Source organism: Charadrius vociferus, unplaced genomic scaffold (assembly GCF_000708025.1).
Source record: "Charadrius vociferus isolate BGI_N301 unplaced genomic scaffold, ASM70802v2 scaffold455, whole genome shotgun sequence".
In the NCBI taxonomy this organism is placed as follows: Eukaryota; Metazoa; Chordata; class Aves; order Charadriiformes; family Charadriidae; genus Charadrius; species Charadrius vociferus.
In genome coordinates this window covers 1,867,923-1,891,295 of record NW_009648550.1, presented here as the reverse complement: position 1 = coordinate 1,891,295, position 23,373 = coordinate 1,867,923, and the positions used below count along the sequence as shown (strand labels likewise).

Here is a 23,373-nt window from a genome sequence, read left to right as displayed (position 1 = left end):
TCTCAGAAAACAACCATTCAATTATCGTCAAGGCTAATGTCCTCTCAAAAAGGATTGGAGAAATTTGTAACATTTGGGTATTCTGAGTTCTGTCTTTGAACTGTACAGTTGAGACACCCATGCTTTAGTGGCTGGAGAGAAACAATCCAGAGGAAAGGCATTCAGGCAGCCAGACACTAGAGCTTTTATGTTTTCTTTTTTTTTCTTTTTCAATGATACAGGGGAAAAAACAGATCCTAGGGAACACAAACACATTGACACAGAGGCTAGAAGAGCTCCAAAAGCCAGGGGGATTTTTGTACCAGACATGTTACAGAGGAAGGAAGAAGCTGCTGCTAATAACAGCAGAATTTTTGCTAATCTGTCATGTTTCTACTACCAAGGAAGAAGCAATTTAAGCCAAGTTCATGGTTAGCTTACACAATGCAGGAAAACACACTGCATCTAGGCAACCAAGCAGTAAACATCATTTGCCCAGTTTATGATCATCATTTTGTTTCTTGACGAAATCTCAGCTGTGGGGCAATTCCATTCAGACACACTGCGGTGACTTCCAGTCTCTTGTAGCTGGCTAAGATGTGCAGCTAATGTACCGACTCTTGAATTTAAAAGCACAGCTTTGTCACAGTCAGCTCTCTGGAGGTTTCAGATAAAGACAGCTAGTTTTTAATGCACGTCACAGGCAAGGGTCTTTCATATCTGTCAGTACTGCATGAAATAACCTGAAACCTACTTGATTAATTCCTCATGCTAGGAACAAGATTATTCCTAACTTTAAAATGTTGCCTTCAGTGTAAACAATCCATGTAAGTCACTAGAAAATCTGGAAAGGGTTTCTTTTTTAAAATGTTATGGTACTTAACAATTTTAAACACATGCAAACTATCAGATAAATAACACATTAAAAATTATCCAGTTTAATCCTGCTCCCCCCTTATTCCTAACCTCCTATTCTTCTCACTAATGTTTTGTAGAAATCACTTGAAATCTCCTGCACCAGGCCACATACATATATACAGCTGTAGACAAAATTCTTAATGAGTTCAGTGCTAATCCCACCAGATGCCACATGATTAATTTATACCACAGCAGAAAATCTTCACTGCTTTTGGCAATTTTCCCTGTCTTTAGTTTAGATGACAAAAGGAAATTCAGTTCATCAGAAAAAAAACCCAAACAGATTAATTTTTGCAGGGTTTTGGGTGTTTTGGTTTTTTAGTTGTTTACTCCACGCTAAATACTACTGGATGACTTGACAGCAAAATGCTGAGTATTCCAGTCCTCATAAAATATGGGGTAAGAATGCTCTTCTGCAGGATGCAGCTTTTAGTGATAAAAGAGAAAGGACGTAATTTACCTCTTGACAATCCTGAAGAAACTTTTGAAGATCCCTGTTATCTTTCAGTCTCATCAGAAGTTCACTGGCTGCTTCACGGTTCTTCCTATGTCTAGTCAAAAAAATAAGAGCAGAGAAAAAAAAACAACCTTGAAATGGGCATTTCATGCAAAACTGTCATTTGTTTGTTTCTGCAGCCTCTGTGGGATACATATATTGAACAAGTATGTGGTGTGTGTCTTTTACTGCCTTTCAAGTGAAGGACATTTGTGAAGCTCACATATGCATGTGTTATTTAATGTGCTTACTTAAGTTCAGCATCCACTTGTTTTTATCACCAGTAAAATACACAGGGAAAAATTTGAAGTCAGCATGGTTTCAAAAGTGTTATGTACAGAATTTGGCCCACTAATTTCAAGACCACAGGAAAGTTCGGACCGTTTGCCAAAAAACGTAAGAAAACAATCTTCAAAACTGCAACAATAAGATTGCATGTTATGCGGCTCTTGCAGAGTGTGTACTTGCTCTAATGCTCTTTATAATATACTTTTGCTATAGCTGAGCACCTCCTTCTCCTGAACAAAGCTGGAGTAGTTTATATAACCTTCCAAATGCTGCATTTAACAAACAACGCATGCAACACACCTGGGTGTTTCTGCAAATAGCTTTATGCACATTGGAACATATTTGTCAGAGTGTTTAAGAGCAGACAGAAGAAAAGGTCAGTCTAGAAGCCCTATTTTTAATCCATAATTGTTTGCCCTCTTAAAGGATGAGTCATGCTGGCAGTTCCAAAGCTCTTGGTGGGTTCCTCAAATGGACATGGTGCCTGAAGAGCTGATTCCCAAGATATCTCTGAACATGTTTTTAACTACTGCTTAATTTGGAGTAGTTATCCCTGTCCTTCAGTACTTTCATTATTTATGAGGCGATTTAGATGGAGGAGGCAGAGTAAAGAAGATAATTTTTATTTACTGCTCATTGTGTTAGATTTGTTCATATTTCATTGTACGGGATCTTAAAGTGAATTATTGCTGCCCTCTGTAATAACCTAATATAAATAGGGATAGTGAGTTGGAAATTATTTTAAAGGGTGGCAGTTTATAAGGTGATCTCAGCGCATACTGGCAATAGCTAAATAAATCCACATTGGTGGAAATCTCCAGAGGCTCATAATATTCTAGAAGACTAAATTACATGTTGATGACAACAACTAGATTAAGATACCACTTTTCCTGATCTACAGTAAGTTACCAGAGCAAGCTCTCTGGCATGAATTTAGTGTCTTCAGAAACACAAGGAATACTTAGGGATACGTTCTACACAAAAGCAAAAGGTGTGTAGGCAGAGGAATAGGAGAAAACCCCTTACGGGACTACAAACTGCTTCTCTTTCGTCTCAACAGCTTCCTCTGAACAACCAGGCAAGCAGCATCTATATAGCTGTAGGTCAAGACCATTGATTTACAGATCAGATGGCAAGGAAGACATATGTAACTATCAAAGCAAGAGCCTGGAGTCCAAGCCCTGGTAATCTTGAAGTTTTGACAGGCGTTATCTGAGAGCGCACAAAGGAAAGGACACACTAACTGTGTCTTAGGAAAAATCTCCGTAACATAGCTAACATCGTTGGGTTTGATTCCACTGTTTCTTGGCTGGTTTTTATATGCCTGGGCAAATACAGTGCATTACTCAGGCTGCTATAATGAAGCAAGGAATTGCTTGGGTGATTTTATCATGATTTCATAGATTTAAAGATAGATTACAGTATAGACTCATCTATTCTGGAGAGGACACAAGCTGTGAAATTAAAAGGAGAATTTTCATGACACCTTGACACCATAACTTGAATAGAGTTAAAACTAAGTAGAGAAGTTCTTACGTTGAGAAAACTTGAGTTAAAAAAACTAACAAAAGTATCACAGAATCACAGAATGGTCAGGGTTGGAAGGGACCTCTGGAGATCATCTAGTCCAACCCCCCCAGCGACTGTTGGAAATACTAACTTCAAGAACTTTGAAGGGAAACCATGCAGGGATATCAAAAACAGATGATGACATAGCTTTGTTTTTGGTTGGTTGGGTTTCTTTTTTTTTGTCCTCAGCATAACAAATATGATCTTTGGCACTTCGAGCTATTTAACTGTAAAAGGTTGTTTAGTTGTCCAAGATGACCTGGAGCGAAACTGAAAGATGAGTATTCTCTGAAGAACAACAGAGCTGAATTGTAACAAGGTTTAAACTGGATACCTGAAGATGTGGCAGGAATTCCTGCATTTTTATCATAGAATTGACATTTTTTATGGGAATAAAGGGCCTTAAGAAGTAATTTATTCTGTTCTCCTGCCTCAGACTGGCTATATCCAAACATTATTAATTCCTTGTTCATGTGTCCCTAAATTCTTTAAAAGCTCCAATGACAGAGATTTTGGAATTTTCTGTCCATAACTACCCCTACCACTAGAAATCTTCTCCCACACTCTACTACCAGTATGTCAGAAAGGCTTTAGGTAGAATAAACAGGCAGACAGACTGCAGAACAGAACCCTTCCTAATACAATTTTTCGTCCAGATACTAGGGGAGTGTGGTGTTAAGGAGGCTGGCTGGTCACCCTGCTTCCCTGGCCACGTGTGCAGAAGCCCCAGCTGAGCCAGCCAGGCATGTTGGGGTGGTGGACAAGATGGACTGTGGCTCTGCTGAAGGCTACATATAAGCACTTGGCAATCACTGGAGGGTGCAGAAAAGCACAAAGCTTCCTGTTCAACTGCTGATTGCAGTCGTCACTATTAAAATCCTGCTCTTCTGAGACATGCACGGCAGAGAAGGGCCAGAAACTCTGAGCCTGTAACACCTGAAGTCATCAATGACTGCTTACTAATTTGCTGAAATAGTTTGTGGAAGAAGATCTCACACTTGCACAAAAGAGTTTGCTCTGCAGACTCTAATTATTTAGAATGACTTTGAATTCATCTCCCTGTTCACATAAATAATCACATATATGACTGACACCATAGCAGTGTCTAGGGCTGTGTTAAAAGGGGGCTTCCCTACGCATATACTGAAGAGGCAACCTCAGACCCAAAGGCCCAAGCTAAGCCAGATCTACATGGTGAGAGGGGACAGGGAAAGTATCGTAATCAGTTAAAACATGGGGGCATCTTCCTTCTGTGGCAACATTATGAAGAACCTGAAACAGGAAAGCAAGATCTGTTCAGCACAAGGAGGTGTCTGACTCAAATTAATCCAAGAGCAGGGCACCAAAATTTGCCATAATGTTTCCATGCTGTCTCCCCAGAGGCCCCCGAGAACGCTAACAATGCTGAAAACTGACAAAATCACTTGCGGTTTAACTGTAAGCCTGTGGGTTTCAAAGCCTGTGCAGGAATAATAAATCTTACACATAGCATGAATGCAAATGCCTGCTAAGAATACTGAGAGATACGCAAGGCAGTTTTAGCTTCTTTAGTTGTTCCAGCAAACAAGAGGCACTCTCCTTTCTGAACGGGCAAGAAGAAAAATTACTGCTGTTCTCTGTGGAGCAGAAAGTTGCACAAATACAAAAGTAGATGAAAAACAGAACCAGATCACAATCTCAGTCAGATCTGCCACTGTCTTTAAACTAAACCTCATTTGCAGAATCAGTGAGGCCATGGGCAGGCACACAGACTAGGGCAGTTCCTTTACACTCTCCCAAAAGAAAATGGAGGAGAAAACACTTTCCTTCCAGCCGGCAGAAACAGCAGCAGAAGTCATCAAAGCAGGGACAGCTGCACTGGGGAGACCAGCTTCTTTCCTAGCTGGAAAAGCTAGCGATAGCTTTATTCAAAGCCACCTTCTCCTTCCCTCACTCTTTCTCTGCGTCCTTATTTCCATTTATTCTTCCCTGTGAACTGCACTAAAAAGGTTGTGCTGAAGGGTGTATCTCCTACTAAACAGCTCCACTCTGCTTCTGCACTCTCCTCTCCTTCCTTAGCCTGATGCCTATGTCCATCTAGAAGGTAATCATTTTAGGGCAGGTTCTGCCTTCTGTACCAATGGATAGCGGGGTCTCCTCTGGAATAGTTTGAAAGCATGACTATAAAAAACACTATTAACAATACTAAAAACTACAAAGAGCTCCGTATGGGAAGTATGGAGCCACCGCACATATTTGTACTTGTTTGTTTTGGTCCTTTGTTATAAGTCCAGGTGGAGCTTGGTTGGGAGAGCAATTTTTTTGTAAAACCAAAGAGGCTTCCTTTGCTACCACTCCCACTACACCCAGCCCTAAGGCTTTGTTCTTGAGGCTTATCAGCCTTACAGACTCAGAAAGCAATCACACGGATTTCCTGAATAGCAGTGCGCCGGATGGTTTTTGCAGTGCTCTGCATAAATAGCTCTAGAATTGAGGAAACCCACTGGAAAAAAAACTGGGTTTAAAAAAAATTACAGTCTCTAGGACTTGCCTGCCACTCAGAGTAGGAATTCCAGAACATGTCCCACAGCGAGGACAGCCCAGGTGGCCAGCCATGGTGCCACGGGACAATGAGGACACGAAGGAGTAGCTGCACTGTGGAGGGAAAACAGTCACCAAAGCACCACAGCCGGGGCAGCAGGAACCTCCCCGAAAGGCACACAGGACAGAGGCTGAAGCTGTCTCCCCCTGTCCAGCCACCTCAGAAAGGGCTGCAAAAAGCAGCTGACCATTTGCTACTGTATCCTTCAATGCTATCTGTTAATATTCCAAAAGTTGCAGAAAGAAGGCACCTGACCAGAAGACCAGGATCAAGTCCTCCTGCTTTCATTAAGCGGTGGGAAAACTTAAAGCAGAGAACGTTGGAAGTCAGAGAAGGTAGATGAGAAAAACTCATTTCCTAGCTTTCACCTGGATTGCTTTCATAAAATCTCCTCCTCCAGGCCTTTGCAGTTTTTCATTGGGATCTAAAGAGAGTCAAGCTGGTTAGAGACAATGAAAACGTGAGGTATCCTTGGGGATAGATTGTCAGAGGGCTCAGAGGCCCTCAGTAAGCTCTGGAACAAGAGTATCTGCCCTTCTTGAAGCCATGAGCCACAGCTTAAGTGGGTGCATACAAAGAGGGACATGTTTGCCAAAACAGGAAAGGCACAACATTTTCTGAACTACTTCAGTTCAATTTCTCCTTGGAGATAAGGGCATCTGGATAACCCTGAGCTTACCAGCTGTGGAAGCGTGCAAGTCCAATAGAAGGGTTGTCAGTAACATTTGACATGAAAGTTCTGTGTGAGCTTACTGCTGTGTTCTGATAGTCATGATTGAAAAGAGCCTTGAAAGACTCCACTATTATTCAAATCAAAAGCAGAAAGAACCATGAATCATAGTAATCAAAACTGAACGTTTGGTTTTCAAAGAAAAAGAAACTCTTAATGTTCTATAGCATCCATGCCACAGCTAAAGAGACAAAGCAAAAGACTTGTTCTAGGATGAAAGACACATTTGTACCAACGCTTCCTAATCTGATTTTAGAAGGGCCAGACAAGTTGGAAAAGGCGATCAAAGCCAAGCGGGTGGGGTAGATACAATTCCAATCACACTCCTGAAGAGCCACATTCCTTCCTCAGAGGAAGGACAGGAATACATTATTATAATTAAATCAGCTAGGAGGTAGCAGAGGAAACTAAGACTTGTGGAACCAGGTACAGCTAACTGCTACAGCTCCCACCATCATACAGAGTCTGTAAATACTCCAAGAATTACATAGCAACACTTATATAGCCAAATTCTGGGTTGTGAGCTCATTACCCAGTAAGTCTCCAGAAAATGGGAGAGGTAATATTTAATTAAGATTAGCTGGGCACATTTTTGAAACATTGCAGTTCCTATTTTTCCACAGGACAAAGAAAACAGTCTGCAACAGGGATTTTCTAACATGTTATTTTGCCTTTGGATTCTGGTAAAAGCTCATGTCTCAGAGAAGAGAATTGAAGTATGAACAGCAACATTCCACCATCATTCTGACTTTACCTGTCATCAATAGAGTCCACTTTCTCCTGGATTTTATCAGAGTTAATGTTCCCATCGCTAACTAGCCTCCTGCCGGTCTCTACAACCGCATTGATCTTTTCTTCATTAGCATCCATTGTGGTCATGAAATCCTCCTGTTTTTTAATAGCAGCTTCTGCTCCTTCCAAGGTAGTGGGCATTTCTGTGTGTGCCAAAACGTACTCCTGTGATAAAAACAAAGATCAGAGAGATAAAAGTATTACACTCAGGCTATGCTGTCTTCTTCAACAACAGATTCACCACATATGAAAAGAAATGTTTCCCAAGAACAGTTAGAAGTAAAACACCAAAAGCAAACTACAGCTAAAACCGGGCAATTTATCTGCAGCTCCCCTGCCAAACGATCTTGTTTGTGAATTGCTTGCAGTATATGGTGTGAACCTGTAGAAATGAAACAAGGTGTATCTTGACCACTTGCCTGGTTATTAAGAAACGCTTCTGCTTGCTTGGTATCTCTGAGAAATAGCTGGTAGGCATGAGACTGGGAAAGGAGGTTTTGCCTGTTTTCCCACATTTTGTGAAGTTCATTCCATCCGGTGTCCAAAGCTTGTAGGCGCTGGCGTAAGAACATGTACTGAGCATCAGTTTGCCCTTGTGTCACCATCTCACCCATGTCCCTCATCTTCTGATAATCTTCCTCATAATTGTTGATTTCATTCTTAATATTCTCATGTTGAGTGAGCAGCTTCTCAGCCTCTGTCAGTGTGTTTGGCATATCTTCAGATGCAATTGCAGTCTGCGTTCTGGATAGCCAGGACTGGAAGTCATCCAGATCTCTCAGGAACTGCTGAAGTTTGCTTGCCTCTCCAAGGGACTCTTCCCGGTTCTTGAGGGTGGTCTTCATTTCTTCCCATACATCGTTGATTTCTGCGAGCCGTGAAAGGATAGCCTGTGCCTGGTCAGGATGCTCTGATTCCAACTTTTCTGCCTCTTTTTGTAGGTCGCTTAGTTTGGCTTCAATGGCTACCAGGTCACGTTCCATGCCCGTCAGCTTCCTCTGCAGGGCCATCACTCCGGCTAGATCATTACCCAAATCTTGTGTGGATTCGATCACTTTGGTCTTTTCCCTGATCCAGGATTTGGTTTCATTACATTCAAGATGGTAGTTCTGGATACTCAGAGCAGAGAGCAGAGCATCCTTCTTCCTATCTACCAGTTCTCTGAACTGGCTCCATCTGAAATTTGTGAGGAGAGAAAAGCAGAGAAATTGAGATTTGTGTATAATAAGGGAGAAGCATATGGCAACATTGCTGAGTGAGCAGTTGCTCACATTAGCTTGGTAAGGCATGAAATAACCTAAAAATTCAGTTTTTTTTCAGTCCTTCCCATATCATCAATAGTTTTAGCAAAACAACCATTAACCAAGCTATGGCATATATTTTAGAATATGACGAGTACCAGCAACACTGAGTCCTTAAAAGCATAATTTTTCCTCAAGTGAAAAATTGCTAGTCACAGCTAATTTTCACACTAAACATACTCTCTCGGTTTATTTTGAAGCCAAAAAATGGGTGAGTTTACATGAGATTATATTGGTGCCTTTTTTATCATAATAGTCATTACAGTAAATTTCCAGCTCTCACATCAAGGTATGGATACACTCAGGAACTGACTGAGGTCAATAACAAAACTTCATCTGAGTCAAATATTTGAAAGACACAGCTCTCTTTCTTTCTGAAGCTTTAAAGGCCTACAGCGTGAACATGCTTCAGGTAACAGTATCAGAATATCTTAAAAAAAACACATAAAAGAAACACAAATGACCCCACTGTACTTGTTTCAGCCACTGTCACGTTCATGAGCATGAGGCCTTCACTTACCTTGTGTTGAGCTTATCTTGCTGTGCTTTGATCTCCTTCTCACTTGGATGGCCGCTGTGCATTAGCTGTCTAGCAATTTGGTTCACTACTGCAACACGGGACGCCTGATTGTTCATTTCGGGTTCTAAGCTTTCAAATCTGGAGGTGGGGGAAAAACCAAACAAAAAAAGATCACACAGGCATTAGAGAATGCGAGCCACAGGCAAGCTGAGAAAGGTAGCTTGTATAAAAAAAACTTCCACCCAATAGTCCCCAAACTTCCTGGTGAAGGCATTCTCACCTGTGCTGGATCACTTCCAGGTCCTCCAACTTCTCTGGAATCTGCATATTATTCAGCCACTTCTCCTTTTCATCAATCCAAAGCTCACAAGCGTCTGCCTCACTGAACATCTTATAAAGAGCAAGGGTATCCTGCAAGGCCTGTTTACGCAGCCGAGTCAGCTCAGCAACCTCTTTGTATCTTTCCTCTATTCCGGACAATCTGCCCTGCACATCTGGAGATCCGGCGTGTTCCTGTGGTAGAGCTTTTGCTTGTTCGTGAAGCGTGTCAATGGTTGGCCGGTAGCTTGCAATCTCTTCAGCCACATCTTTGTGTTTCTTGACCAAAGACTGAGTAGAATATTCATCATGGCCAACGTCATTGCTGGAGACAATTTTGAGGATGTCCAACATCCACGCATCAATGTCATCAGCATCAGCCTGGAACTGGTGAAGGAGAGAGGCTTCCTCCAGACGCTTCTTCCTAATAGCAGATAACTGTTCCAAGTTAGCCCACTGCTCACGGATATCCTTAATTCTTTCTCTGATCTTCTCGGACCCAAAATGCTCTTCCGCAATCATGTCTTCACCTTCTTTTATCGCCTGCTGAAAGTGGCCACTACGACCACTCATTTCGTCTTCAAATGCCTTATGTTTACTCAAGAGACGGACGACACTAGTTAGGTCCTTCCCATAGTCGTCAGATGACAGGATCTGTTCCTTCTCCCTGATCCAACCCTCTTCTTCAGCCATTTCCCAGAAAAATTTCCAGAGGCGTCGGGACTCCTCCAAGCGGGCCCGACGCTCAGCTGCAAGCTGGCACAGCTCTTGGTAACAGAACTCCATGTGAGCGACGCGGTCCCTGATAACTTGCGGGTCACACGGTTTGTAACCTGTTCGGATAGAGAATATACATTACAACTTGGACTGAGTCATTTTCATCTCTACAGCTGGGGTATAGACAGCGTTCTTAATTCATGTTTGTTCCATCTACGAAGTTTACGGAAAAGAACAAATATTTAGGCTCCGAAAGTGGGTGTGAACTATTCAAGCTCCACAATACAATAACACAGATCACAAAATAAGGTTCTTTGCATAAAGACACACACAAAAAAAAAACAACCAAAAAAAACCCAAAAGGAAGGAAAGATATTCAAGATATTCATAACTGGTTTCAGTGTACCAAAATTCACTACTCCAGATTTATACCAGCTTCATACACACAACTGCACAAAATGAACATCATTTACTCTAGTTTATGACACTGATTTAGTGAAATTGCTTTTATTTAGCATAAACTGGGACAGTATCAGACTGGGTCCAATAATTTGTATTGTTTGCATTAGAAACACAAAACAGGGAATTAATGGTGACTACTACAAATTACAGCAGGTCCCGGTTAGGAGCAAGATATCCCATGCAAAACACAATGACACAATGAATTCTTGAGCAGGTACCTGGACTAATTAATCACTGACACAGTGAGTAAAAAAGGAATAAATGAAGCTGAATTCTCTTATTCTGGTGCTGAATTTAACCTAACGTGCCTTGCAGAACTAATGAGGCTTACAGATAACCTTGTATCTAATTAAGACAAAGAAGGACATGCGAGCTGCTAGTTACCTTCTCCATCGGTGGCAAACTTCTGAGCAGATGCATTGACCCCTCTCACTCTCTCAGCTTGAATAGCAATGTCAGCTTCCACAAGAGCATGTTTCTGCAACAGGTCTTCAACTCCTAACAAGTGTTTGCCATAGTCTTGAGACAGCAGAAGCACCTGATCAAAATGTAAAAGACAAGTGAAATGGACTGAAGGCCATAAACTGTTTGTTTCTTAAAGACTCCAGTCATTACACTGTTCTCTGTCGTTACATTAAGTTCAGAGAAACACCAGGCCCATGAGAGCTATTTCCAATGTATAGAGAAATGGCTGATATGAATTTGAGCCAATACTTTTAAAATCATTGGCAACCATTAAGAACTCGACTGCTCTTTAAAGCAGTTTCAAGTCCAGGATGATGAGAAGCTAAGTTAGCTCAGCACTACCAATGAAAAGCACTCAGTCCAGGTGCTGTGAGCTGCCACTGAGCTATACACATCTTTCTTTCCTCCAACAGCTTCCAAGTTCTGCTGGCTGATGGACAGGAACAAAGTCACGGTCCTTTCCCTTCCCAGATCCCAGGAGAACAGACAGGAAGAAATTCAAGCTTTTTAAAGCACAGAGGTGAAGAGGTGACTTGTTCCCCATGTAAATCGTGATGAAGACAGATTATTTAAATCCCTTTTACCAAAGTCATCATCCTTACTCAAGCATTGTGACCAAAGCCTCTGGCCCTTATGAGACAGGCACGTAGCTGAAAAGTAGCTTTTTATAGGACTGAACTTACTCTTTCCCTTTCTTGTTTTTAATTCTTATTTTTTAAAAATCATCATACAGTATAAGGAATTTGTTCACTACTCTTGAATGTGGACCTTCTGCATTTATATATTAAACCACAGGGGCAAAATGAATCTTAAAAATTTACAACGACGGACATGTACACTGCTCCAGAATCTTTGGTCTACATTCTCAAATGGCTAACACCCACCTTCATCTCATCCATCCAATCCATAATGTACAGCATTTCCTGGAAAATCTTTTGCAGACCAAGATTCATCTCCAGCCGCTGTCTCCGTGCCCTGAGCAGCTCCAGGAGATATTCCCATAGGCGTATAACATTGTCCTTTCTCGCAGTAATGCGTTTGATATCATGGTAATTTTCAGTCTCAAGCTCCTTCGCAACCGCAACCACAGCCTGGACTCGCTCTTCATAAGCTGCAATGTCTGTTTCAATGGCCTCATGCTTCTTTGTTGCGGCCTCTACTGCTGGAAGGTCAAAGCCAAAATTATCCTGCAAAGACAGAAACACCTCTTCAGTAACGGCTGCTGGGGAGAAAAGCTCTACTGCTCAAACTCTAACATGATTACCCATTGTGCAGAACACACTTGTTAGAAAATATGGGATCTCAAAATGCTCTGAAAGGTCCTTTTAAATAAAATCAGCTATACCTCTGATAACCAGAGAACCACTGATAAAACCAGAGATATTTACTGCCTTTGGGGGAAGAATCATGGTGGCCGTCAGGATTAGGCTGGGGCTTCTGAATTTTTTTAAATTCATCTCTAATATTACAAAACAAAATACCTAGGCTAATTCCACTGAATCGACCAAAATATTCAGATAGAGAAAATCTTGACCGTGGGTAGATATTTCCACATCAGTATCTCCTGAGTACAGACTGATAGATTTGGAACATTCCAAATACATTAAAGATAGGACATACCGTACATACACCTATACACTAATACACATTTGCACACACATACAATAAATATACACAGATTCCGTAAAATATAAGGCAAGGGGGGGGGAATATTCTCTTTGCAAGAACTGTATCCTATAATTATTCATGGGGATCACTTTAGTCACACAGACAATTTCTGAAAGCAGTACCTGAGAAACAAGACGTTGATTTTCACTCAGCCAAGTTTCTCTCATAGCTGCCTTGCGATCAAATCTGCGCGCAAGTTGTTCCAGTTTCTCTTGTCTGATGAGCTCATTTCGCAGTGCCAGTTCTCTTTCATGTTCAGCTTTTTCCAGTCGTTCCCAGGCCTGAAGACGGGGAGAGAAAACATGCGTCTTCTAAACACACGTTCTTATAGGATTATCATAAATCACATCATCTTTGCATGAAATCAGGACTGAAGTCACTACAGCCGAGTTTCACAAAACTGGCTTGTTTATTTATATGCCAATAAATCTGGTTTGTATTGGCTGGCCTTACACCTTGCCTGCTAATATAAGCGCATGACTTAAAATTTGTTCTCAATTCATTCATACAATTTCTGAGTAAGGGGTATAAGACTTGTTTCCCTCAGATGCATTTTCTCAAGTTCATTGGGTTTTTGCCTCCAACAAAGCCTAAGCAAATAACCTGGTTTGAATGTGTAAGAGCGTATTTTTTTAAAAAAAAAATAATTTCTGAGTGCTACTCCCAAACAAGCGGATCCTATCTTTCTCCTTTAGGAAATGAGAACTACAGAGTTATGCCCTCTCACCTCCAAAATCAACATACAATTGTTGTTCTTTATTACAACCACTTTGGAAAAGAAAACAACTGCAGAATTGGGTTACTTTTGGTACATACCAGTCCTTTTTTCCCCCCAAAGCCAAAAGTTATTCACATGCCTGACATTAATACTACAAAAATAAAAAGTCTTAGAAGCATGTTGAAAGACAGCTCATCACCTTTCAGTTCTTCTTACAAACATAAAAAATACCCACAATTAAACACAAACTACGCTAGATTCTTCTAAATCCTAACAGATGTGAAATTGCCTGAAACCCAAGTATTTTAGGCATTCACAGGCACGAGGACTTAATGCAAACAGGAGAGCTGTGCAGTTTACTGCTCTCTAGGATGCAGACCGAGGCCACAGACACCCACAACAGCTGCTCTGGGAATGCCAAGCATGATCAAACACAAACGAGGAAAGCTCACAGTTTTAAGTTGTTTGTTATCCTTGAGAGAGCTTGTCAGCTCTGCTGCTCTTCTGCCAGCTGCACCAGCATAAGAAATAGCTGCATAAACCCTGAGAGGGAACCCCCCAGGATCGGACGTGGCGCTTCCTTCACTCTCCCACGCTGCGGGCAGGGGGGCTGGGAGGCAAACGGGGAGGGCTACAATACCTAGATATTGTTGCTACTTTCTGTTGATTAACTCTAATAGACCACGGAGGAGCAAGGCTGGGATACTAGGTCCAGAACTAGAATGACTGAGCATTTTTTCAGTGCAGAAAATCTTACAGATGCTGAGGATACCCATGGACTCGGTTTATGTTAGCGAGTCTGAGCTGTAAGAAAAGGTCACCCCACCTCTCCCATTTCTTATGGTCCCCCACATCAAGGCTGAAGATAGCAAATGTGTTTCTTCCCAGTATACCGACGGACAGACTGAAAAAACAACAAAATCCTGAGTTGCACAGGAGGAGCCAGCTCAGTTTACCTTGTTAATGTCAGAGATGAGTTTGCCCTCCCTTGGCATGTATACTTTCTGATTGTTTGCTCTCATTTTGCTTTGGATGGTAAAAAGCAGCACTTCCAGGTTTCCTTTTTCTGTAAATCTAAACAAAATTTTGCAAAAGACCCGAGTTACAATAAAGCTTTCATTGCTACTAAGGTATTATAAAGCACTTCATTAAAATATTGACATTATGAATGGAGCATTCAGATAAACACCTTCATCTTGTGTGAAAGCTGGAAGCAATTGAAAATAGCCCAACACATCCCCTGGAACCAGTTAAGTCAAAAAGTTAAAGAAACTTCACAGAAGTCAGCTGCCTGTGTGTTTAGATTTAAACCCCCTTGGGGGACAGAAGACTGCTTTTTTTTTTTATCCTGTTACGTGCGTTGTCCTAGTTTACTCTATTGACACAAGAAATGGAAGTTTTATTTAAAGCCCACTGCAGTCAATAAACTCTTCCCACTCTTTTCCCGAGTTGTACGCCTGGGAAATAAACAAACTCCATAGGCACTAGGGAACAGTCTGCAATTTTAGAAGATGTCTGGATATTCTGTAATGTTTTGGATTGTGATTATTATCCATTAGAACTTATATTAGACAAAATAATAAACAGATCTGATATCAGAACGCTAAAAGACACTTTCCAAAAATAAGTTGTACAGTTTGGGTTATATCAGTTTTAGTAAGCATAGCTATGTTTTACAAAGCCAGACACACTTCCTCTTGATTTTGGATAAGTAAGATTCTTTTAATGGCAGTGTATTGGTACTATACACTGCTAGCAAGCACGACTGGTGATATTACTGTACTAACATGGTATGCTATTACCACTCATACTGTAAGGCAGGCATCTCAGTGAAGTGACGGCTTCCAGGACTCTGAGGTCCTCCAGGCACAGGATCACCAAGACACACTTTTAATTATTACTGGTTTTGTTGTTGTTGTTGTTATTGTGCGCGTATTGAATAGCACAAAGCAAACAGGCTCCAAGTAATAACAATGACTGCCTATTAGAAACACGATATCTGGGTTTGTTCAGAAAAATAAATTCGTCAGCCAAGATTAAAATTACTTGGATGCGTTTGTTTTTAAAAAAAGTCAATGGTTGACTAAACAAAACAAGACCACTATTGTTTTAAGCTAAGATTAAAATTACTTCGGTGGTTTCTCTACTGTGCGGTAAGTGTTGAATGCCTGTAGCTGCTGTTGCACACCAACTAGCGAGTTGGCAAATTTGCGATTGTTGAGGATTATAATGGTTTGCTCAATCCACTCAAGAAGGTCAGAAGCCAGTGATTCGTATTTTTCAATCATTTTCTCCGTTTCAATGGCATTGTCAAGCACCTGCAACAAACAGCACAACGTAACATGAATAACAAGGGCAGTGCTCTTCAGTCATTTAAATCCAACAAGCTACATAAAAGAAACTGTTCTAAGACTTGACTTATGAATCAGACCACTCGCTCCTGAGCGCCACAGGGGCTGGGATCTCTGAGGAATGAGGGCTTTGCATTCTTCAGCAGTGAATTCCCATGATCCTGCAGCAACAGAGGGGCAGAGCTGATGCTTACAAAAGGATTCACGTTCAGTCTGCCAGCCATAAAGACAGGGGGCAACTTCGCCAAAGGGCGGAGAATGACTGCATATTTTTTAAATGAGGGACTTTTCTGGGCTCCAGAAAAGACAGAGGACCCAGAGCATGAGAAGCAGTTAATGAGAAAGGGAAAGCAGCAATGATGCAAAATTAATGAGCAAAAATAAAACACCAGCCAAATGTTTTCATATACGAGGCAGCTGGAAATTAACTACTCCTCACAGTCATACGGGAATATTTAACATTCAAAACACATTCAAAATCAAAACTAAAAACTACCATACAGTGGACTCTTAAAAAATTAACACCAAAGAGGAAAAAAAACCAAAACCAAACCAAATGAAAACAAAGATTTCAACTGCTTTGTAATAATTTACAATTTAAACTTGCAAACCTTTCCGATACGTTTTCCTTCAACAGCTAAAGCTTTCATCTTAGAGAAGTAGTGGTAGTACGTCACCACATAGGTGATGATTGACTTTTCATCAGGGTGATCAACGCTGATATCTGCAAACCAAACAAGAGGTGTCTTAGCACATTGGGGGTGCACAAGTTAAAACAACAAAGCAAATAATGCAACAAAGATGTGTTTAAGAATCAGAGAGATGAGTTCAAGTGGCAGTTCAGGTCCTAGGATTTATGGCCTGAACAGAAATAAGTTCAGCAACCTTGGACTGGTTCTGGATTACTTGGTGTCATACAGTATTGAAATCTGTCACTAAGCAGCGCTCCTTCATCTCTTTGTCTTAGTGTGGACTGTGGTTAAAGCACAGGTCTGTGGGACCGGGGTCTTTGGGCCTTAGAGTCACGTTGCAGAATTTGCCACAGCTTGTGCACAGCCGAATACCTTCTCTGGTGTCTATGTGAGTTCACAGAACTACTGTTAATTGAGAACTTGAATGCTGTATCAGCATTTGGAGAGAGGAATTCAAACGTAATAGTATGTCTGTCAAGGCAAATCTTCTGAGAGATACAGATGGAAAACAAATTATTTCCTTTCCTGCAGCAATTCTGAGGCACTGAAAAATAAGCAAGAAGGAACTTGCCCAAACACATAGCCTCTATCTGCCCCGTGACAAGAAACTTTGTGAGCATGCCTTCCAATATGCATAAGCATGAACACTCTCATGAAAGCACAGGCTAAAACTCAATGACGGTCTGCAAAAGAAGCTGCTAAATATTTGGTGAAATCCACAGCATTCATCTTCCAGCTCACAGAAAGTGTTTCTCAGAGTAGATCAGAAGGATGCCTCAAACTAGAATGATTTTATGTATACATGGCTAGTCCAGTGATCTTGTCAGATGGGGGAAAATAAACACAGGATTAAGGGCTCTTGTGCTGTGGCTGCTCAGTCCTCTGCAGGAGACATCTTGCATTCTCTCCTTCCCTCTCCAGCTGTACCACCAGGTGAGTCAGCAGCATCCAGCTTCTCTTTGCCACAAAAGCTATCACAAAGCTGTGCCCTTTGACAAGGAGGGGTGACAGAAAAGAGCCCAGAAAGACCTGTGAAGTGCTGAAACTGCAGGAATTCTTACCCTCGGGGTCCAGGAGCTTAGTGAGACCAAGGTGTTGCTCTGCAAGGTTAAAAGCATTCTGCAGATTGTAGTGTGCATTTGATTTCTTCAGCTTGTCAAAATCAATCAGATCAGGCCTAGACAGGATGGAAAATTCTTTAGATTTCCCAAAGCACAGTGCAGCCACCCTCAAATGAACGAATGAACTAAAACCTGCAATCCTCAGAAAACCTGGCCCCTCCTGCTACCAAGGCTTTTGCCTGCCCAATACCCCTGTGCATTTCAACAGCAGCATTGAAGGAATGAAGTAATGCCTAGCACACACCATAGCAGAACCTAACGCATGGAAAAAAACAGAGGATAGTTTACCAGGGATAAAGATGACCTGGAAAAGAAAGGAACAAAGTTGTGGTCACGCAGTCTCTCCTGATGTCCATGTAAGCCTGCAACCTGTCCCAATAGCTTCACCTGAGCCTGCCAACAAGCTGCATCCCCCGCCACATCAAAGCCTAGCACCAGATTTTACCGTCCCTGTGCAGGGATTTCTTTCCCCTCCAGTGTGCTGTTATATATCACGTCCCCCTCCCGCTCTTGAATTCTAGGTGACCAGACCTGAGCATTGGTTACTCAATAAGGTACAAAAACTTTTCTTTCAACCTGGTCAGTCACAAACCAAAACAATCACGTGTATAATTTATTTTCTTGAAACCCAATGCAACCAGTTTTGACTTGTGATGTGAGAAGCTGCTGCCCAAACGAGCTCACAGCGATCGTAAAGCTCTAAAGCCAAGCAACTTGCTGTAAAACTCTCAGCAATTCTTCAACTTCTTCCTCTCCACAGATTTTAAAATCAAGATGCAAGGCAACAGCAAGACCCAGTGCACACTGCAACAGTCCAAGCTTTCAAAATCCATAAAGACATTTACCCACACATACCTGTGCTTATGTATTAGTGCATTGAAAGCCATCCCGTCCCTCCAGCTTGTCGTAAAGTTGTGAATGTTGACATTGGGGTAACTGACAGAACAAAAAACCAAAGAAAGTGCAATCAGTACAGCATCCCTGCTGCAACTCTCCATACTCTGTCACTAAAAGCTGGTTGCAGGAGCCACACATTTATTGTAAACCTAAGGGTGGGATATTACCATCCCATGACGGACAATCTATCATCATGACTGCTTTCTAATCAGAAACTGACACTAGAGGTAAGCGCGTCTCATTTACGCTTATAAACCCCGCAGAATTGATATGCATTCCAGAGAAAGGCTCTAAATGAACTTTGAAGTAATCACTTGAAGCTACTATTTTATAACTTGCTTCCCAACCTGCAGCCTATGAGGTTTCAAAGGTTTCAAATCCCTGCAAGTCTAAGGCCTGCTCCTAATTTAGCTGCTGGCAAAGAATTATTTTCAGGTACTTGAAATATCAAATTCGAGAGATGAGCAGGAGCAGTTGGAGCAGAGAGGAGTAAAACCTTTTCTGATGGCCGCCAGTGCCATGGGAGCAGCAATATATTAAGCTTTCCTTGAAATTGTCTGCTATCCCAGGGCATCCTCAAGGACTGACCCTACTCACTGTCTGGTTTTTAAACAAAGCACATATGATAGCCACCTCTGTGCCCCATGGGTACAGAGATGCGAAATTAATTTGTTTGGTGATCTAGGTATTTTGCAAGTCTCCAAAAATTTCATGCTTCTCAAACCACTTTCATAAGAGTTCTTGGAAGGAGAAGATGCAGTACCACTAGAATAATGCTGAAGTGCCCCAAGTCATCACAGGGACATCCACGTTTCATGGGGAAACATACTGAATCTATACAAATGGATATTTAATTATGCAAGACGGTTACTGTCAGCGAAAGACATTTTGGAAATATTTCCATATATGTGGAAAGAGGGAAAAGCTGGTGGCAAACATCTGAAGCATCATTATTTCTTCAAAATAGGGTGAAAAAGAGTCAGCATATTACTATACATTCATGGATTATCAGATGGGATGTTTATTCACACAGTATTGATATAGTAAATTCAGAATTTTCTGACTTGTAAACATCAATTCACTTTTCTTGGTTGAATCCCACTTAAGGAGAGATATGTGTTTGCCCATTTAAAATTATTTCAACGAAAATTCAAAACGCTGTAAGAGCTTTAGAGATAATCACTTAATCCACACTCACCCAGCTGTCTTCATCTGGCACCACAAAAGCAAAGCATCTTTAGCAGATTTCTTCTCCTTGTTGTCCTCAGTTTCAACACTGATATCTTGGATCTAAAATTAACACAGACATTTTAAATATTTCTCTAAAAAACCCATATTTTTTGCTTTTTTTGAAAAGATGAAAGAAATTATATCAGAATATAAATAAGAAAGGAAATCTACGATGACAGGAAGAGTAGAAGCAGGTGAATGCTTTTCCTCATTTAAGAGCACTCATGTCAAAAGAAAGCGTCATCTGCCCTTATTTTACTGTAGGATTACTGTTCAGTCCATTGACAAAACAGTTTAAACTTCATCAGAAAAATGTATTTCCAACTGTCAAGGCAAACCCTGCCCTAGACAGCATTATGGTGTCACCCTGCGAGGTGTCTCCAGGAGCTGAGGGGGTGCAGCAGGTAGAGGTCCTGGTGAGGGGATCCACAGGCAAAAGCTAACCAGGAGTTTCACAGGAGCAAACACACTGTGGGACCCCAAACTTGGAGAAAATAGTGTTTGCCCTTAGCAGCATCACAACTATATATTCCAGATTCCAGGCTGTTATCCAGTTTTTAAAATGAGGAAAAAGAAAAAAAAAAAAAAAGGTGGGGGGAGTAACCACTTTTTACTTCATATGGACAAAGAAATCTCATTTTATGGATATAGTTCAGTGCTTTTTAAAAAGAGTATTGTAACCTCAGCAAAGTTCCACTGCTGTCACTGAAAGTTAGGCAGACACTTTCATATTAGGAAAACATTGAACAACACCAAAATTAAGAAAATGTTAAATTTATTAAATATTTATTCCTATGCTATTTATTATAAATTATATATTTGTTATGTAAATTTATTATCCTTTCTGCAAAAAGACTTTCCAGCGTTTTTCAACTGAGGGCAAAGACCAATGCGCAACTTGCCGGAAAACAAGAAATCTCAGCCTGTAGCTGAGACACTAAAACAATTCCTGTGGGCACCCTTAATCGCTTCAGTGCAAAGTCAGCCAGGTTAATGATAATCACCACAGAGCTGAACAGCAGCTGAGGGCAGCATTTTCTCCTACATCTACAAGAGTGTATAGGTCTATGACTGGAGCTTCATATTTATCAGTAATTTAAAAATAAAACCATGACTCTCCACACAGGACACTCCCATTGGCTGCAACTACAGGTCAGCAGCACCGTGAAGACTAATTTACCGTCTCCCCTTAGCTCTGGAGCACGTCCTGCCAGATGCTGAGCACTTTTCACTCCCATTATCTTGGAGGACCTGGGAGCACCCCACTCTTAAAAAGCACAATGAAGTATATTACAAACAAGTATGGAAAACTCAAACGTGTGCATATCTGTGTATGTACATGTCTTTACCTGGAATCGCAGGATAATAGTCCAAATAAGGCCAAGCGTCAGCCTGTGATTCCCATCCACGATATCATGAGATCCCATGTTTTCCAGGTGCACTCTTTGCTCTTTCAGGAACTGGAGGGCTTTATCAACATTCTCCAAGCAATGGATACGCATCCTTCCCTTAGTTGGTTTAGGCTAGAAGGTAAAAGGGAGAAGAAAAACACGTATTACTGTAGATGAAAGTTAAAAAAAGGGCTTGCTAACTCCTCAGTCCAGGCAGGTGAGTCACTACGTTGTCTATTCCCAGCCGGCAATACTGTATGCATTTGTGCTTCAAATTATATGGACAAAACCGCTCCTCGCATCTTACGGTGCATTTACATATGGATAATGGTAGCACGTGTCAAACCCGTGGTGGAAATGCCGATGTCCTAGACCTGAGCTGCACACATTGGGCGCCAATTTCATTTGCCCTTCAAAGTACTTTACCTGCTTACTTCCTCTGTTTTTTTCCTAATATATTCATCCACTAGCTGGAAGATAAATTATTGTTAGGTTCATGCCACACCTGTTACACTTTCCCAAAAAGCTTTTTTTTCTCCAGTACAAGTTATTCCGCAGTTAAAAAGAAGATTCTGCAAAGATAAAGATATGAAACGAACCGGCATACACATGCAACAGAGGGAGTTGATAACGAATGCTCCAGAGAGTATCTGTAAATACAGAGACACGCTCTCCAAAAAGGCAACTCAGGTTTGGACCGTCAGTTACTCAATAAAATTCCTCCAGATAGAAATGCCATTGCTTTTGATTGGTTAGTTGAAGTAGGAGAACCAGTATAAAAATAACAGAAGGGATTTATTCCAAGCAATTTCTTCATAGAAAAAGAAAGTAAAAACAATAATAAAAAATAATCAGTCCCACCAGTGTAACACAATTTTATGAAGGCCCAGCACAAATGAAAAAAGTCATGAATATACTAACACCATGTAGAAGTCTGCTGTAAAACTGAATAAAATTAAAGCGACTTTGTTCTGCAGATAAGGATTACAGCCGAATAGCCTGTTCACTGCTCACTGAGATGGCACCAAAGGTACTCAGCCAAGCTACTAATTGACATAATTTCCTTGTTTTCTGTAGTGAACGTAATTAACTGGCCATGGAAATAGCTCAGGCGAATTTCTTGCCTCAGACTGCATTCAGGTGGAAGACTTTCAGCCGGAGCCATATTACGGTCCCTAGAAACAGCAGTGTGTATAACAACCTGTCATAAAGATGAAATGCTTGCTAGAAAGATGCCCTTCAGGACATGTAAACCCCTGGGGTCACTGGTTTCACTTCAGCTTTCAGTCAGCACCGTTCTCCTCCAGAGGCTGGGTGACGACGCAGAGAAAGCCAACCAGCCACTCCCAGCAAGGGTGAAAATTCCCAGGAACCTGCCACTGCTTTTGGGTGTACAAATTGCATGTACACCTTATGCACATGCCATATGCCCCAAACGCTGCCAGTATAGGGTGAAGAGCCATAGCATGAGCGGGAGCAAGAGTGAGGTTGCATGGTTGGCTGAAACCAACCGGAGATCCCTCGCTATCAGCAGGGACAATCCAGGACCCATCCTTCTGCTGGTGCTATCAGTCACCCAGGAGTGCGATAAGCTGGACCACAAGTTTAATTTAACCTTGCAAAACACAGGCAGGAAGGCTGTTCCCAGGGCGGGAGAGGGAGCGCCCAGCTGCCGGAGAAGGCGGAGGTCAGGCTGCACCCAGGAGCCGCTCGGCCCATGACTCGCTCCAGCCCATTGCCACACCTGAGGGCCTGAGAGCAGCTTCACCAGGTGTGCTTGCTTTTATGATGATGTTCCCAAAACACAGGAACAATCGTGACTGTGGCCATTTCTCAGCAGCAGCCCCAACTCCATCCCCTCTGCCTTAGCACAGCCCTTCTCACTTACCTAAGCACTAACTGCATTGCCTCTACTCCCTCAAGTTACTCAGCAGAAAATGGTTTCAAAAGCACTTTTTCTGCTCTCAGAAGCTCAAGCACCAAGGTGACAGAGTTAATACCAGTCACAATAGATGTTTTATTTAGTTCCCGAGACCGCTTGCTCCCACCCACACTCTGTATGACGACATACTCTCCGATTAAGAATCTGGGAAACATAACCTTCAGGTTATTGGCAGGATTTTCTCTCCCACAAACGCAATGACTGTACGTGAAGCAGCAGAGCACACA

General features: G+C 41.7%; 1 protein-coding gene across 2 annotated transcripts in view; it reads right to left on the bottom strand.

Moving 5' to 3' along the window:
• The window catches only part of SPTBN1 (spectrin, beta, non-erythrocytic 1), a 95,089-nt gene that overhangs the window by 28,232 nt on the left and 43,484 nt on the right, over window positions 1-23,373 (bottom strand). For both annotated transcript variants that reach the window (XM_009886005.1, XM_009886006.1), the window contains exons 3-17: window positions 21,163-21,336; window positions 19,782-19,873; window positions 18,542-18,622; window positions 17,627-17,742; window positions 16,485-16,597; window positions 15,653-15,840; window positions 14,479-14,596; window positions 12,927-13,085; window positions 12,021-12,323; window positions 11,056-11,209; window positions 9,455-10,325; window positions 9,175-9,312; window positions 7,773-8,529; window positions 7,316-7,518; window positions 1,358-1,448 (exon numbers count right to left, since the gene is read on the bottom strand). In XM_009886005.1, coding sequence (XP_009884307.1) covers window positions 1,358-1,448; window positions 7,316-7,518; window positions 7,773-8,529; window positions 9,175-9,312; window positions 9,455-10,325; window positions 11,056-11,209; window positions 12,021-12,323; window positions 12,927-13,085; window positions 14,479-14,596; window positions 15,653-15,840; window positions 16,485-16,597; window positions 17,627-17,742; window positions 18,542-18,622; window positions 19,782-19,873; window positions 21,163-21,336 — 3,558 coding nt within the window. The remainder of the gene's footprint in view (window positions 1-1,357; window positions 1,449-7,315; window positions 7,519-7,772; window positions 8,530-9,174; window positions 9,313-9,454; window positions 10,326-11,055; window positions 11,210-12,020; window positions 12,324-12,926; window positions 13,086-14,478; window positions 14,597-15,652; window positions 15,841-16,484; window positions 16,598-17,626; window positions 17,743-18,541; window positions 18,623-19,781; window positions 19,874-21,162; window positions 21,337-23,373) is intronic.